Raw genomic sequence first — 18,904 nt, forward strand, 5'->3', positions numbered from 1 at the left:
GCTGATCTGGTCTATTCTCTATTGTACAACACGCAGTCCCACCAGAGAATAACGGATCTAGGAGAGTAGCCACAGGCAAGCCAAAACACGCCAGGGAACTCATTTTATTTTCTGAAGGCAAACAACTGAGGGCCGCGAATCAAACTGTGCTCTGCATATGGTTTAAGAAATGCATTAACTTTTGAGAACTTGTTTTTTTTAAAGGATTAGGGCATCCTGACTGGCAGTAATTACTATAAACTAAGCAGCCATTATAGGACACATTAACACTCTTGGTCACAGAAACCTTGTCTTATCCTGATCATGTTTGTGTGGCCACTGCAACTACAGAAGCTGCCAACATAAAACTAGTAGATGGTTTCTAGCATATAAAATAGCCATGCAGGAAAAACTTGACACAGCGGAAAGGCACGCAATTTTGTGCAAACATGTGCTAAGAATAATCATCGTTTATTTGACTTTCTGTATTCTTATTGCTTAGAGTGTGCACCTGCATTTTCTTTTTCCTGCAAGGTACTACAAGTTTCAGCATGGTAGAACCTCTTAGGTTTAAAATTAGGGCGTTCAGTCCAAGCCCTCCCCCCCTGCTAAAGGGCACACAAGCTAGTTATACAACAGTGAAGACGACACAGTCAGAGTCCAGTGTTGTAGGTCAGGTGTATGGGGACTAAACTTGAAGTAAACAAACATTCTCCCACTGAGGTTTTCACCAACTGTCCCACTAGAAAAGATCATGCCGCTGCAGCTATACGCTGCTTGTGTTCATATCAAAGAGAAAAGTAAAGAAAGATAACAAATAGTATATGGACATTTTGTTATAATAGCGGAGGGCAACATTTGCCACTTGTGCATTCTACTCCAGATAGTAAAGGGTATTATGATCGCTATGATTTGTGGTGGAAAAGTCTTCCCTGTACAATAGTGACAGCAGTAAGGGGTGTTACAAAAGATACTCACTGCATCAAACTGGTTAAAGAAGTCCTCTGGTTTCTCCTCAATGTTCTCAGTGTCCACTTTCACATCAACCATAGGATTGAGATTCTGCGCCCGCTCCAGAGAAGCCTCTGCCCGGTTACGACCAAGAGATCCAGTCGGTATGAGGAATTGAGCGCGCGAGTCCTCCTCAGACACCTGATGACCATAAAAGAATGCAACATATGCTGTGACTACATGTATGTACACTCCCGACGTGCTTCTATCCACTGAGTTACAATTATTACACGTGAGGTTACAATAATGGTCTAAGCCAGAGGTTCCAAACATGGTCCTCAAGGCACCCCCAACAGTCCAGGTTTTAAGTTTATCCATGCTTGGCCACAGGTGACTTAATTAGCACCCAGACAATTTGATTTACCCATCTGTGCTGAGCCACGGATATACCTAAAACCTGGACCTTAACAACTGAATAAAGCATCATAAGTGTCAATAGCTCTTGAGATCTGGTAAGAAAAAGCGAAGATATGGATTGAAGACAAGTAGGCCTCAGCTTAAAAACAGGAACATAGGAAAAAAGAATCAGCAAACTTTGGGATTTAATAAGGTGAGAGACAACAGAGGTGTTTCCAAAATTTGGCCCTCAAGTCAGCCTAACAGTCCAGGTTTTAAGTCTATCCAAGCTTAAGCACTGGTGACTTAATTAGTACTTACGTCCGTTTGATTTAAGCATCTGCGTTTAGGCATGGATATCTTTAAAACCTAGACAAGGGTATCTCAAGGATTAAGGTTGTAAAAATCTGCAAAATATTATTATTCAAGGGAGACTTCTAGAGAAGAGGTTCTCAACTCCAGTCCTCAAGTACCAACTACAGGTCATGCTTTATGGATCACTTAATCATGCACAGATGAGTTGATCTATTTTGCTGGGTCAGTAACTATCCCACCCGTTTTCCACAGACAAAAATCCTCAAAACTTGACCTGTTGGGGAAACTTTAGGTTTGCGGTTGAAAAACGCTGTACTAGAGGAATTTCAGAAGACCTCTATGTTTTTTTAATGCATGAGTTTACCCAGCCCCGTGCCCTGCAGTGCTACCCACACAGCAGCATAGTACAGGCCACACCAGTACAAATGACTGGATCCTGGCGGGCAGGATACCGTCGCTGGCTAACGGGCTATTCCCACTCGTGGGTGTCTGACACCCATAGAGTGGAAATAGAACCTGTGGCGAGCATAGCGAGCCACCGAGCCTGCAAGGGGACACTTTGCGCTTGCCTGCTGCAGGCATACTGACAATCGGCATACCATTGTCTGTATACTAACAGCAGGCATCCCGATCGTCATTAAATCCTACCGATCCAGTAGTAAGAGGAAAAGTGGCTACGAACAAATGATGCCACAAAACGACTTGGGTTTTAGTCTTCATGTAAATGTTACAGTTCTCATTTTAGAGACTCTTGTCCTCTCACACTATCACAACAGAGAAGAACCTTTCTTAGTGACCCCCTGAGATTTGGGAATGATAATAGGTCTTCTGCTGGAAGGCATGCAATGATGCATGACTGACACTGGGAAGAAATGACAGCCAACACCGAAATAGCCACAGCCCTGATCCTATCAGGTCTACTAACTTATTACTGACCAGCTCCTCTGCTGCTGATATATAATAAAGGACATAAAGGAAAGCTGGGAACGGCAAAGCTATCCCTAACATGTAAATGACCAGTATGAATGGGGATATCCAGAGGATGGAAATGCTAAGTACAAAATTGATTTGACCTAAAATGAAAGCAGCAATACAGTAAAGTATATACCACTCAGTTAGTATAATCTTACTGCAAATTATCTTTTTCTCAAAATACAAAAAACCATTAGACTATAAGTACTCAAGAGCAGGGCCCTCATTCCTCTCATCTTACCGGCTCACACCTCGTCCAATTATGCATCCTTGTATCATGCCTCTAGTGCATGGGTCTTCAACCTGTGGCCCTCCAGCTGCTGTGGAACTACACATCCCAGCATGCCCTGCCTCAGTTTTTAGCATGCATTAATAGCAAAACTGTGGCAGGGCATGCTGGGATGTGTAGTTCCACAGCAGCTGGAGGGCCACAGGTTGAAGACCCATGCTCTAGTGTATGCTTTACACCATGTGTATATTATATACACCTTACCTATTACCTCCTGTACAATGTTATGTTTCTTTAATGTACTATATGTTGCCTGTTGGCCCTCCAAGCCTTTGTGTTAAAATAGGATTTTGGTACCTACCGGTAAATCCTTTTCTAGTAGTCCGGAGGATGCTGGGGTTCACATTAGTACCATGGGGTATAGACGGGTCCACCAGGAGCCATTGGCACTTTAAGAGATTGAGTGTGGGCTGGCTCCTCCCACCACACTCAGTCTAGAAACTGTGCCCGAGGAGACGATTAGTGGCAAGATTCATACCAGCTCACACATACAAGGCACGTCAAGTCAACTAGCTTTAACCACTCAGCAACAGCTGAAACATTACTTACAAATTAACAATGCAGTACTCAACTAAAACGAAGTTGTACTGAACCAAATAACATTTGCAGGAAAACGAAGCGCTGGGCGGGCGCCCAGCATCCTCTACGGACTACAAGAAAAGGATTTACCGGTAGGTACAAAAATCCTATTTTCTCTTATATCCTAGAGGATACTGGGGTCCACATTAGTACCATGGGGATGTACCAAAACTCCCAGAAAGGGAGGGAGAGCGCGGTGGCTCCTGCAGAACTGATTGACTGAACTTCAGATCATCATAGGCCAAAGTATCGAACTTGTAAAACTTTGCAAACGTGTTCGACCCAGACCAAATTGCACCTCGGCAAAGTTGCACTGCCGAGACACCCCGGGCAGCCACCCATGAAGACCCCACCTTACTAGTAGAGTGGGCCTTAACAGAGTTTGGACACGGCAGTCCTGCTGTAGAATAAGCGTGCTGGATAGTGAATCTGATCCAGCGAGAGATCGTCTGCTTAGAAGCAGGACACCCAATTTTCTTGGGATCATATAGAACAAACAGAGAGTCTGACTGTCTGTGACGAGAAGTTCTCTTCACATATATCTTAAGAGCCCTTACGACATCCAAGGACTTTAAAGTAAAGTAATGGAGGAGTCAGTAGCCACGGGCACCACAATAGGCTGGTTGATATGAAATGCCGACACAACCTTCGGAATAAACTGCTGACGAGTCCGGAGCTCAGCTCTATCTTCGTGGAAGATAAAGTAAAGGCTTTTACAGGATAAAGCCCCCAGCTAAGGCCAACAAAGTGACCGTCTTCCATGTAAGAAATTTGAGCTCTTCCTCCTGTAGAGGCTCAAACCAATCGGACTGGAGGAACTGCAACACCACGTTTAGGTCCCATGGCGCCGTAGGCGGTACAAAGGGAGGTTGGATATGCAGAACTCCCTTCAAATAGGTCTGAACCTCAGGGAGGGCAGCCAAATGTTTCTGAAAGAAAATGGATAGGGCTGAAATCTGGACATTCACAGATCCCAAACTCAGACCCATATCCACTCCTGCTTGCAGGAAGAGGAGGAAACGTCCCAGTTGAAACTCCACCATATGAAACTTCTTGGAGTCACACCAAGAGACATTTCTTCCAAATACAATGGTAATGTTTAGACGTTACCCCTTTGCTAGCCTGTATGAGGGTAGGAATAACCTTTTTCGGAATGCCCTTCCGAGCAAGAATCAGGCGCTCAACTTCCATGCCGTCAAACGTAGCCGCGGTAAGTTTTGATAGGCGAACGGCCCCTGCTGCAGCTGGTCCTCCCAAAGAGAAAGAGGCCTCGACTCTTCTTGCAGTAGATTCAGAAGGTCCGCGTACCAAGCCCCTCTTGGCCAGTTTGGGGCAATGAGGATCGCTTGAACCCTTGTTCTCCTTATGAGCTTTAGGATTCTTGGGAAGAGTGGGAGTGGTGTAAACACGTACACTAACTGGTACACCCACGGAGACACCAGGGCGTCCACTGCCACTGCCTGTGGGTCCCTCGACCTGGAACAATAACGCCAAAGCTTCTTGTTGAGACAAGAGGCCATCATGTCTATTTGGGGCAAGCCCCAAAGATCTGTTATTTCCCCACGCTCCTGGATGGAGATCGTGTCTGCTGAGGAAGTCTGCTTCCCAGTTGTCTACTCTTGGAATGAAGATGTCTGACAGCGCCAACGCGTGCTTTTCTGTCCAGAGGAGTATTCTTGTCACCGCTGACATTGCCGCTCTGCTCTTCGTTCCGCCTTGTCGGTTTATGTAAGCCACTATTACGTTGTCAGACTGCACTTGAATGGCTTGACCACCGTCATTGGAAGGTTACTCCTAGAGTGACTGCTCCCCAGCCCCGGAGGCTCGCATCCTTGGTTAGAAAGGCCCAGCCCTGAATCCCGAACCTGCGGCCCTCCAGAAGGTGAGGCAATTGGAACCACCAGAGGAGTGAAATCCTCGCCTTTGGCGACAGACGAATTCTCTGGTGCATGTGGAGGTGAAATCCCGACCACTTGTCCAGGAGATCCAGTTAGAAGGTCCGAGCGTGGAACCTCCCGTACTGGAGAGCTTCGTAAGAGGCCACCATCTTTCCCAATAGGCGAATGCATTGATAAACCGACATCCGGGGTGGCTTCACGATATCCCGAACCATAGTTTGTATCACAAACGCCTTTTCCCGTGGAAGAAACACCCGCTGCACTTCCGTATCCAGGATCATTCCCAGAAATGACAACCTCTGGGTTGGTTCCAAATGTGACTTTGGAAAGTTCAGAATCCAACCATGACTCTGGAGCAGTCGCTTTGTGAGAACAATGGACTGCAGTAGCTTCTCCTTGGACGATGCCTTTATCAGCAGATCGTCCAGATATGGAATGATGTTCACCCCTCGCTTGCAGAGGAGAATCATCATTTCCGCCATCACCTTGGTAAACACCCTCGGTGCTGTGGAGAGGCCGAATGGCAGGGCCTGGAACTGGAAAGGACAGTCCAGCAATGCGAAGCGGAGATAAGCCTGATGCGACAGCCAGATCGGAATGTGGAGGTACGCATCCTTGATATCCAGTGATACCAGGAATTCCCCCTCTTCCAGACCTGATATCACCGCCCTGAGAGACTCCATCTTGAACTCCTTTAGAAAGGGGTTCAATGATTTTAGGTTCAGATGAGCCATACCGAACCATCCAGTTTCGGTACCACAAAAAGGTTAGAATAGTAACCTTTGCTCAGCATGAGAAGTGGCACTGGCACAATGACCTGTGCCTCCACCAGCTTTTGGAAAGCGTCTTGTAGTACCGTGCTGTCCTCCAACAGAGTTGGTAAGCCTAACTTGAAAAAGCGATGAGAAGGGAGACTTTGAAATTCCAGCCTGTATCCCTGAGACACAATATCTATCACCCAGGGATCCAGGCTGGACAATACCCATGACTGAAGTGTCTGAGTCTCGCTCCCACTGGCCCCACCACCGGGGCGTGCAGTCTACAGTCATGCGGAGGACTTACGCGTACCCGAAGTAGGCTTTTGTTCCTGGGAATCTGCAGCCTTTGCAATCCATGCAGTAGCAATAGTGGGACGTAATAAGGCCCCTGAAGCAGTATACATTGATTTAAGCATGTTATCAATTTTCCTATCAGCCGGCTCTTTTAAGGCGGTAGATCCTGGACCAGGTAAAACCACCTTCTTTGAGAGTCTGGACACAGAGGCATCAATAATCGGCAGGTGTCCCATATTTTCCTATCCTCCTCAGGGAAAGGAAATGCCACCTGGACCCTTTTAGGGACCTGGAATTTTTTCTCAGGGTTTTCCCATGCTTTTTTAAAAGGATCATTCAATTCCTTTGACGCAGGGAAGGTTAGCGAGGCTTTTTTATTTTCAGTGAAAAAAGCCTCCTCAATCTGCTCAGGTGTGGTATCATTAACATTCAACACATCCCTGATAGCCTCTATCAACAATTGCACCCCCTTTGCAAGAGATGAGGAACCCCGCAACACATCCCCATCACCATCTGTAGTGTTTGACAGAATCGGTATCAGTGTCGTCTTGTGTGACCTGCACAAGCGCACGTTTGTGGGGGTATATAGCGGGGCGTCCTGAGGTACCAGAAACAGGCCATACTGCCATAGAGCTCTGTAATACCTGGGTTGCAGATTCATTACTTGCAACCCTGTCAGAAATCATAGATTTGATAGAGGAAAACAACGCTGGTTCCCTTGCTGGTATCTGTGCTAAACCAGTGCTATCCTGATTACATGGAATGGGATCATCCTGGGAGGATAAATCCTCTGCAGCATATGACACAGTGTCCCTAGACATAGCTAAGGAGACCACCAAACACTCCACACACACACACACACACACACACACACACACACACACACACACACACACACACAGGTGGGGGCAGACAGAGTTTCCCCCGCAAGAATGGCAAGAGAGACACAGAGATCGGAGCCAACCCACACCACAGCTCTTTCCGTAAAGGGAGACCCCTTACCAGCGCAGACTGTGTCCTTTAATAGGAGACACAGTCGTTTTACAGCTTCCCCTCCCTTCTACAACCCCCTGGTACCGTGTACTGATAGCTGGAGTTGCTGTGGAGGGACCTGTTCAACCCAGCGCTGTGCAGGCAGGAAAATTGCGTTGGAACGCTGCTGGGTCCGCTTTAAGAAGCTCCGTCCCCTTAATGGCGCCGTCTTCCCGCTCTTCACAGGTTATACTGGCCTGAGGAGAAATGTGCTGGCTGAGATCCGCGGACCCCAACAGACTTGCTGACCAGTGTGGGGGTAAGCGCTGGCCCAGGGCGCCCCTCACAGCGCCGCACCATGTGCCTCTGGACCTTCATAGGAACGCAGGTATTACTGCGCTCCCTCCCCGTTGCCGCCATCTTCACACCGGCCCCCCGCTTGCTAGGGGGGGGTCGGTGTCTCACTCACCACTCTTCAATTCTCTAAGGGGTTGGCGGCATGCTGCTGGGGCGAGCGGTCCCCTGTGGTAGTGAACGATCAGACCCCTCTGGAGCTCAGTGTCCAGTCAGCGGAGTCAGTGGCTCAGACTCCCCAGGGCGGACACTGCTCCCCCCCTTAGTCCCACGCTGCAGGCAGCCTCCTGTAAAATAATAAACTCTAAACTAACTTTAACTAGAAAAGCTCAGGAGAGCTCCCCTAGCTGTGACCGGCTCCACTGGGCACATTTTCTAAACTGAGTCTGGTAGGAGGGGCATAGAGAGAGCAGCCAGCCCACACTCTCAAACTCCTAAAGTGCCAATGGCTCCTGGTGGACCCCTCTATACCCCATGGAACTAAAGCGGACCCCAGCATCCTCTAGGACGTAAGAGAAATAGCATTTAATTCCTTTGACGCAGGGAAGGTTAGCAAGGCTCTCTTATTTTCAGTGAAAAAAAGCCTCCTCAACCTGCTCAGGTGTGGTATCAATCTTCAACACATCCCTGATAGAGGCTATCATCAATTGCACCCCCTTTGCAAGAGAGGCAGACCCCCGCAACACATCCCCAGTACCGTCTGAGGTATCAGAATCTGTATCATCTTGCATGACATGAATAGGGTGCATCAAACGCCCCATGAATTTTTAAAAGTAAGAAAAATGATTTGTCCCCATGCTACATTTTTTTTAATTGTTAAGGATATATTGCATACCAATTTTGAAGAATCTGAGATTATATTTATGTGGCCCACCATGCCCCTGAAGATTAAAGATTTCTATTAATTTCTATTTTTCTATTTATTTTATTTTATTTCTAGTTATTTCCATAAAATGCATATTTATTTTATCTGAAAAAGAAATAATGATTTGATTAATGATTTGGATGGGAACAGCCACGATAGGCCCATGAGGCTTCATGCAGGCCTTTCTTTTAGTGATGTGCACCGGACATTTTTCGGGTTTTGTGTTTTGGATTCGGTTCCGCGGCCGTGTTTTGGATTCGGACGCGTTTTGGCAAAACCTCCCTGGAAATTTTTTGTCGGATTCGGGTGTGTTTTGGATTCGGGTGTTTTTTTACAAAAAAACCCTCAAAAACAGCTTAAATCATAGAATTTGGGGTCATTTTGATCCCACAGTATTATTAACATCAATAACCATAATTTCTACTCATTTCCAGTCTATTCTGAACACCTCACAATATTATTTTTAGTCCTAAAATTTGCACCAAGGTCGCTGAATGACTAAGCTAAGCGACCCAAGTGGCCGACACAAACACCTGGCCCATCTAGGAGTGGCACTGCAGTGTCAGACAGGATGGCACTTCAAAAAAAATAGTCCCCAAACAGCACATGATGCAAAGAAAAAAAGAGGCGCAATGAGGTACCTGGAGTGAAAATATATATATCAAGTATATATACAGGTGCTGTGATGGGTGGCTTATCCTAGCAGCTGAATAAATAAGGGGTAGTCAAACCCTTGCGGAAACAAGATGAGAGAGGAAAAATATATACAGCGCTAATTGACACAATGAGATCTAAGCAAATGTGTATTTAATAATAATTTAAAAAAGCTTATACAAATAAAAAAAGTATCAATCTGAAATGAATATATATATATAAAATCTATATCTCACTATTGGATCTTTGGTGGACTTTGAGACCTAATTAATACTAGCACCAACTAATATGCAATGGCACCAAATGGCATATATATAACCAGCACAAATACAGTCATGAATACGGACCAAGTGTATAATAATTCATCCAATTGGATGTGGTTACCAAGTCTGTGTTCCGTTTAAAGAGGCTCCCATAGATGTAAATTCGTGTAGCAACGGCAGCAATAGTTGGAGTCCTGGTTCACAGTTCAATGGATGCTCCGTGTTCCAATGAGTGGGTTCTCCTATAGAAATGGTAGGCGATGGCAGTGCCAATGTGGAGTCCTGGTTCACGGAGACAAATGAAGTGCAGGGTCCTGACTGTAGATGGTGGTGCAATGGTGGTGCTGGTCAGCAAAAGTCCACACAAGGTTGTGTGGACTTTTGCTGACCAGCACCACCATTGCACCACCATCTACAGTCAGGACCCTGCACTTCATTTGTCTCCGTGAACCAGGACTCCACATTGGCACTGCCATCGCCTACCATTTCTATAGGAGAACCCACTCATTGGAACACGGAGCATCCATTGAACTGTGAACCAGGACTCCAACTATTGCTGCCGTTGCTACACGAATTTGCATCTATGGGAGCCTCTTTAAACGGAACACAGACTTGGTAACCACATCCAATTGGATGAATTATTATACACTTGGTCCGTATTCATGACTGTATTTGTGCTGGTTATATATATGCCATTTGGTGCCATTGCATATTAGTTGGTGCTAGTATTAATTAGGTCTCAAAGTCCACCAAAGATCCAATAGTGAGATATAGATTTTATATATATTCATTTCAGATTGATACTTTTTTTATTTGTATAAGCTTTTTTAAATTATTATTAAATACACATTTGCTTAGATCTCATTGTGTCAATTAGCGCTGTATATATTTTTCCTCTCGCAATGAGGTACCTGTGTGACTAAGCTAAGCGACCCAAGTGGCCGACACAAACACCTGGCCCATCTAGGAGTGGCACTGCAGTGTCAGGCAGGATGGCACTTCAAAAAAAATAGTCCCCAAACAGCACATGATGCAAAGAAAAATGAAAGAAAAAAGAGGTGCAAGATGGAATTGTCCTTAGGCCCTCCCACCCACCCTTATGTTGTATAAACAGGACATGCACACTTTAACAAACCCATCATTTCAGCGACAGGGTCTGCCACACAACTGTGACTGAAATGACTGGTTGGTTTGGGCCCCCACCAAAAAAGAAGCAATCAATCTCTCCTTGCACAAACTGGCTCTACAGAGGCAAGATGTCCACCTCCTCCTCATGGTCCGATTCCTCACCCCTTTCACTGTGTACATCCCCCTCCTCACAGATTATTAATTCGTCCCCACTGGAATCCACCATCTCAGGTCCCTGTGTACTTTCTGGAGGCAATTGCTGGTGAATGTCTCCACGGAGGAATTGATTATAATTCATTTTGATGAACATCATCTTCTCTACATTTTCTGGAAGTAACCTCGTACGCCGATTGCCGACAAGGTGAGCGGCTGCACTAAACACTTTCGGAGTACACACTGGAGGGGGGGCGGGGGGGGCAACTTAGGTAAAATAAAGCCAGTTTCTGCAAGGGCCTCCAAATTGCCTCTTTTTCCTGCCAGTGTACATACGGACTGTCTGACGTGCCTGCTTGGATGCGGTCACTCATGTAATCCTCCACCATTCTTTCAATGGTGACAGAATCATATGCAGTGACAGTAGACGACATGTCAGTAATCGTTGGCAGGTCCTTCAGTCCGGACCAGATGTCAGCACTCGCTCCAGACTGCCCTCCCAGCGGGTGGGCTCGGAATTCTGAGCCTTTTCCTCGCACCCCCAGTTGCGGGAGAATGTGAAGGAGGAGCTGTTGACGAGTCACGTTCCGCTTGACTTGACAATTTTCTCACCAGCAGGTCTTTGAACCTCTGCAGACTTCTGTCTGCCGGAAAGAGATACAACGTAGGTTTTAAATCTAGGATTGAGCACGGTGGCCAAAATGTAGTGCTCTGATTTCAACAGATTGACCACCCGTGAATCCTGGTTAAGCGAATTAAGGGCTCCATCCAAAAGTCCCACATGCCTAGCGGAATCTCTCTGTTTTAGCTCCTCCTTCAATGTCTCCAGCTTCTTCTGCAAAAGCCTGATGAGGGGAATGACCTGACTCAGGCTGGCAGTGTCTGAACTGACTTCACGTGTGGCAAGTTCAAAGGGCATCAGAACCTTGCACAACGTTGAAATCATTCTCCACTGCGCTTGAGTCAGGTGCATTCCCCTTCCTTTGCCTATATCGTAGGCAGATGTATAGGCTTGAATGGCCTTTTGCTGCTCCTCCATCCTCTGAAGCATATAGAGCAGAGCTGGCCAAACCAGTACTCGAGATCTACAAACAGTTCACATTTTCCAGACCACCTAGCTGGTGCATAGGTGTAGTCATTACTAATTAAGATGTGCTGCATTCATTCCTAAGTGACAATTCTACAGATCTCCAGGAGGCCTGAAAAACGAGAACTGTTGGTAGATCTCGAGGACTGGTTTGGCCAGCCCTGATATAGAGGGTTGAATTCCACCTCGTTACCACCTCTTGCTTCAGATGATGGCAGGGCAGGTTCAGGACTGTTTGCTGGTGCTCCAGTCTTCGGCACGCGGTGGCTGAATACCGAAAGTGGCCCGCAATTCTTCGGGCCACCGACAGCATCTCTTGCACGTTCCTGTCGTTTTTTAAATAATTCTGCACCACCAAATTCAATGTATGTGCAAAACATGGGACGTGCTGGAATTTGCCCAGATGTAATGCACGCACAATATTGGTGGCGTTGTCCGATGTCGCAAATCCCCAGGAGAGTCCAATTGGGGTAAGCCATTCTGCGATGATGTCCCTCAGTTTCCGTAAGAGGTTGTCAGCTGTGTGCCTCTTATGGAAAGCGGTGATACAAAGCGTAGCCTACCTAAGAACGAGTTGGTGTTTGCGAGATGCTGCTACTGGTGCCGCCGCTGCTGTTCTTGCTGCGGGAGGCAATACATCTACCCAGTGGGCTGTCACAGTCATATAGTCCTGAGTCTGCCCTGCTCCACATGTCCGTGGTTAAGTGGACATTGGGTACAACTGCATTTTTTAGGACACTGGTGACTCTTTTTCTGACGTCTGTGTACATTTTCGGTATCGCCTGCATAGAGAAATGGAACCTAGATGGTATTTGGTACCGGGGACACAGTACCTCAATCAAGTCTCTAGTTGCCTGTGAATTAACGGTGGATACCGGACACATGTTTCTCACCGCCCAGGCTGCCAAGGCCTGAGTTATCCGCTTTGCAGCAGGATGACTGCTGTGATATTTCATCTTCTTCGCAAAGGACTGTTGGACAGTCAATTGCTTACTGGAAGTAGTACAAGTGGTCTTCCGACTTCCCCTCTGGGATGACGATCGAATCCCAGCAGCAACAACAGCAGCGCCAGCAGCAGTAGGCGTTACACTCAAGGATGCATCGGAGGAATCCCAGGCAGGAGAGGACTCGTCAGACTTGACAGTGACATGGCCTGCAGGACTATTGGATTTCCTGTGTAAGGAGGAAATTGACACTGAGGGAGTTGGTGGTGTGGTTTGCAGGAGCTTGGTTACAAGAGGAAGGGATTTAGTGGTCAGTGGACTGCTTCCGCTGTCATCCAAAGTTTTTGAACTTGTCACTGACTTATGATGAATGCGGTCCAGGTGACGTATAAGGGAGGATGTTCCGATGTGGTTAACGTCCTTACCCCTACTTATTACAGCTTGACAAAAGCAACACACGGCTTGACACCAGTTGTCCGCATTTCTGTTGAAATAATTCAACACCGAAGAGGTGATTTTTTTTGTATTTTGACCAGGCATGTCAATGGCCATATTCATCCCACGGACAACAGGTGTCTCCCCGGGTGCCTGACTTAAACAAACCACCTCACCATCAGAATCCTCCTTGTCAATTTCCTCCCCAGCGCCAGCAACACCCATATCCTCATCCTGGTGTACTTCAACAGTGACATCTTCAATTTGACTATCAGGAACTGGACTGCGGGTGCTCCTTCCAGCAATTGCAGAGGACGTGCAAATGGTGGAAGGCGCAACCTCTTCCCGTCCAGTGTTGGGAAGGTCAGGCATCGCAACCGACGCAATTGGACTCTCCTTGGGGATTTGAAATTTAGAAGAACGCACAGTTCTTTGCTGTGCTTTTGCCATCTTAACTCTTAAGTTTTCTAGCAGGAGGATGAGTGCTTCCATCCTCAGGTGAAGCTGAACCACCAGCCTTGAACATAGGCCAGGGCCTCAGCCGTTCCTTGCCACTCCGTGTCGTAAATGGCACATTGGCAAGTTTACGCTTCTCCTCAGACGATTTTGATTTAGATTTTTGGGTCATTTTACTGAGCTTTATTTTTTTGGATTTTACATGCTCTCTACCATGACATTGTGCATCGGTCTTAGCAGACGACGTTGATGACATTGCATCGTCTCGGCCATGACTAGTGGCAGCAGCTTCAGCACGAGGTGGAATTGGATCTTGATCTTTCCCTATTTTACCCTCCACATTTTTGTTCTCCATTTTTTAATGTGTGGAATTATATGCCAGTAATAGATCAACGTATAATACTGGTGGTCACTGGTCAGCAAAACTCTGCACTGTACTCCTCCTATATAATATACTGGTGGTCCCCAGTCCCCACAATAAAGCAGTGTGAGCACAGATATATGCAGCACACTGAGCACAGATATGGAGCGTTTTTCAGGCAGAGAACGTATAATACTGGTGGTCACTGGTCAGCAAAACTCTGCACTGTACTCCTCCTATAATATGGCTGGTCCCCAGAATAAAGATATTTGCAGCCCCCTGAAACAAAGTGAGAGGACGCCAGCCACGTCCTCTCACTATCATATCCAATGCACGAGTGAAAAATGGCAGCGACGCGCGGCTCCTTATATAGAATCCGAATCTCGCGAGAATCCGACAGCGGGATGATGACGTTAGGGCGCGCTCGGGTTAACCGAGCAAGGCGGGAGGATCCGAGTCGCTCGGACCCGCGAAAAAAAAGGTTAAGTTTGGGCGGGTTCGGATCCAGAGGATCCGAACCCGCTCACCACTACTTTCTTTGTTATGTTCTTAAATCAATGTAAGACACGCATTCATGGCACACATTCAAAAGTTGGCTTCGTTTTGCTAAAGTTAGTTGTTTTGTATAATACAATACAGACAAGTTTTGGGTGTGGAGGTGGACCACCTAAGTTAAATCGTACATCAAAAAAAATTTGCAGTTGTTTCTATGCTAAAAAGGTATATTTTAAAAATAGGGACAGCAAGCATTCCGAATGTCGGGGCGTTTGATGCACCCTAATGAACAAGCGGGGGTATATAGCGGAGCGTCCTAAGGTACCAGAATAAGGCCATACTGCCATAGAGTTCTGTAATACCTGGGTTGCAGATTCATTGCTTGCAACCCTGTCAGAAATCTGAGAAATCCAAGATTTGATAGAGGAAAACAACTCAGGTTCCCTTGCTGGAATCTGTACTAAACCTTTGCTATCCTGATTACATGGAATGGGATCATCCTGGGAGGACATATCCTCTGCAGCATATGACAGTGTCCCTGGACATAGCTAAAGGAGACCACAAAACAATACACACACACACACACACACACACACACACACACAGGGGAGGACAGAGTCCCGTCCCCCCCCAACCAAAGGGAGACCCCTTGTCAGCGCCGACTGTGCACCTTAATAGGATACACAGTCGTATTGCAGCACCCCTCCCTTCTACAACCCCCTGGTACCGTGAGAGATAGCTGGAGTTGCTGTGGAGGGACCTTCTTTCTCCTGATCAGCGCTGTGCAGGCAGTAAAATGGCGCTGAACGCTGCAGGGTCCGATCTGAGGAGAAGCTCCGCCCCCAAAATGGCGCAGTCTTCCTACTCTTCTTCTGATTATACTGGCTGAGATCTTGGGACCCCGACAGGCTTTGTGACCAGTGTAGGGTGTAAGCGCTGGCGCAGTGTGCCCCACAATGTACCGCTGATCCATCCCGGAGCGCAGTTAATACTGCGCTCCTACCCTGCTGCCCCCATCTGCACACCGGCCCCCCGCTTGCTAGGGGGGAGTCGGTGTCTTACTCGCCACAATCTTAAGCTCTGTATGGGGGTGGCGGCGGCATGCTGCTGGGGTGAGCGATCCCCTGTGGCGGGGAGCGATCTATCCCCTCAGGAGCTCAGTGTCACTACTCCCCCCCCCCTTAGTCCCACGCTGAGGGGAGGCTGTTGCCAGCAGCCTCCCTGTGAAATAAAAAAACTAAAATAACTTTTTACTAGAAAAGATCTGGAGAGCTCCCCTAGCTGTGACCGGCTCCTCTGGGAACATTTTCTAAACTGAGTCTGGTAGGAGGGGCATATAGGGAGGAGATAGCCCACACTCTCAAATTCTTAAAGTGCCAATGGCTCCTGGTGGACCCGTCTATACCCTCATGGTACTAATGTGGACCCCAGCATCCTCTAGGACGTAAGAGAAATAAAAATAGGATTTTGGTACCTACCGGTAAATCCTTTTCTCGTAGTCCGTAGAGGATGCTGGGGTTGTAATGAACCAAACAACATTTGCAGGAAAACGAAGCGCTGGGCGGGCGCCCAGCATCCTCTACGGACTACGAGAAAAGGATTTATCGGTAGGTAATTAAAATCCTATTTTCTCTTATGTCCTAGAGGATGCTGGGGTCCACATTAGTACCATGAGGATGTACAAAAGCTCCCAGAACGGGAGGGAGAGCGTGGAGGCTCCTGCAGAACTGATTGACAAAACTTCAGGTCCTCAGAGGCCAAAGTATTGAACTTGTAGAACTTAGCAAACGTGTTCAACCCAGACCAAGTAGCTGCTCAGCAAAGCTGCAAAGTAGAGACACCCTGGGCAGCCGCCCAGGAAGAACCCACCTTACGAGTTGAGTGGGCCTTAACAGATGTTGGACATGACAATCCTCCCGTAGAATATGCATGCTGGATAGTGAACCTGATCCAGCGAGAAATCGTCTGCTTAGAAGCAGGACACCCAAGTCTTTTGGGATCATACAGGACAAACAGAGCCCGTTTTTCTGTGACGAGCAGTCCTCTTCCCATAGACCTTCAAAGTCCTCACAACATCCAAGGACTTTGCTGCAATTGAGGAGTCAGTAGCTACTGGCACCATAATAGGTTGGTTGATATGAAAAGCAGACACAACCTTTGGAAAGAATTGCTGACGAGTCCTGAGCTCAGCTTTATCTTCATTTAAGAATAAGTAGGAGCTTTAACAGGACAAAACACCCAATTCCGATACCGGTCGAGCAGAAGCTAAGGCCAACAAAGTGACAGCCTTCCACGTGAGTTATACTCTAAAATCACCCCACGTGCATAGTCCCCGGCACCGCCGTCAGACTTACTTCTGTTGCAAAAGGAGGCCCGCTGGATACACCGGCTTAATACGGTGGCTCCTAACGGCCTCAATGAGACATTGTCTCTTACCTGTTTCTTGTAAAGCATTAAGTTGTATTAGGTATAAAATAGAATACTTATTTATAATTACTAACGGTAATTTTGGAGCTTTAAGATAATTGTCTTTGGCAGAAACTATCCATATTGGGGCATCTATAAGTACATAAGATGTATTGTATATTAGTAACAATGTTTCTGGGTTTGCAAATGAGTCCGTTTTGTATTACTGTTTCCATGGTGATGGTTTTTTCACTGGTCGGGAAACGTCATCACATTGACTCCATTTTTGTCTCTAAGTGATGACGAACCCGGAAGTAAGTCTGACGGCGGTGCCGGGGACTATGCACGTGGGGTGATTTTAGAGTATAAAGGTAAGATTGTTTTACATTACATTTTGTATCTTCTGATGACGGCTGATTAAAACCGAAACGTTAAGTTAAAGCAGAACCAAGTGATCTCAGTTTTTGCATTCATAAATCCGAGAGTGCCGCCGTTACCTGCATCTACATTGCTACCAAGCCTGGAGGGCACCCGGTGAGGTGATATTTGTTATTGCTTTGAGTGCCGAATATTCTCTACATATATTCTTGGGCTCGTCCACCATAACGAAGCTCTATTAAGGCACCGCCATTGGTCATTTGCCACAAGCATCATATTGATCACTTCATCATTTGATTCGTCTGTCAGTAATACATCATGGACACTTTGCATGAAGATATACCTGGATTCCGACAAACGCGTTTGACACGGGGGGAATTTCTTTCACTGTCGGACATTGATGCTGAACGCATTCTCATTAAAGACAAATTTAAATCAACCACAGCAGAGGATTCTGCGTAACAGTTGTTTGCACAATTACTGAAATTAAAAAATAGAGAAACTGATTACTACCTACATGGGGTCTGTCTCTCAGATTATTATCGCAACAGGATGCTGCCTAGAGGATTCCGGATTCGCAACACCCCCGCAATAGGGAGATATAATCCGGAGTTCTGCCGTAAATGGGCCGCAGTGCTCAACAAGGCTTCTTTTGATCTCATCCTGCTGGTGGTGGAAGAAGACACAAGGGAGTTGGAATAGACCCGTGTAAAAATAAGGGAATTGGAACTTACTACCTTATCGATCTTGAGTGCTGACAGTAATGGTGACTGGTTGTCCAAACTAACGCAACAGGTTGATAAATATAGATCAGACTTAATTAAATTCAAAACCAAGAAACTTGCTACGGTCACAAAAGACTATGTGGAAAATAAAGTCTACATGTGGGCTAATAATCAATCTGTCAAAACCCACCTTTACCGACAGAGGCCGCACAGAAGAACTCGCCGCTTCCTGTTGGAAGGGGAGACTTCCAGTGGAACCTCCAATAGCGAATCTGACGCAGTTTCTTCACAACGACGTCCCCGGGAACAGCATGCCCCTTTAGGGGTGAAAACCAGGGCCCAACGGGAAGGGCCGGCCGAGCAAGAACCAGACGAGGCAGGCAGTGCCAAAGGGAAGGGAGGAAAAGGAACAAAGTCCAAGAAATAGTGCATAATTTGTCTTCACGGACATTAACGGATGCTGAAATCAGCATATTATCCAAGGGACTGAACTTTGTACCTACTAACCCACATAGGACATTTGACAGTAAGGTAGATTTATGTAGATTTAATAGGCAATTACGTCTTAGAGAATTTTTTAATTCCAAGCCTGATGTATCAAGGATTGAGGATTGCCCTGTAAGGCCCAAATCAACCTTTGATCCATATTCTACCAATGCAGATATAAAGGTATTTACCAAGACTATGTCTGATTGTATTGATACTTGTACTGTAAGCAGTAAACCTCATGTTTCTAACATTACACCGGCTGAACGTGAGGCTTTACGTAACCTTTCGGGATATCCTGACATCACTGT

General features: G+C 46.6%; 1 protein-coding gene across 2 annotated transcripts in view; it reads right to left on the minus strand.

Moving 5' to 3' along the window:
* Positions 1 to 18,904, minus strand: part of SAE1 (SUMO1 activating enzyme subunit 1) — a 108,117-nt gene that overhangs the window by 76,213 nt on the left and 13,000 nt on the right. For both annotated transcript variants that reach the window (XM_063937643.1, XM_063937642.1), the window contains exon 3: positions 958 to 1,131. In XM_063937643.1, coding sequence (XP_063793713.1) covers positions 958 to 1,131 — 174 coding nt within the window. The remainder of the gene's footprint in view (positions 1 to 957; positions 1,132 to 18,904) is intronic.

Source organism: Pseudophryne corroboree, chromosome 8 (genome assembly GCF_028390025.1).
Source record: "Pseudophryne corroboree isolate aPseCor3 chromosome 8, aPseCor3.hap2, whole genome shotgun sequence".
Taxonomy (NCBI): Eukaryota; Metazoa; Chordata; class Amphibia; order Anura; family Myobatrachidae; genus Pseudophryne; species Pseudophryne corroboree.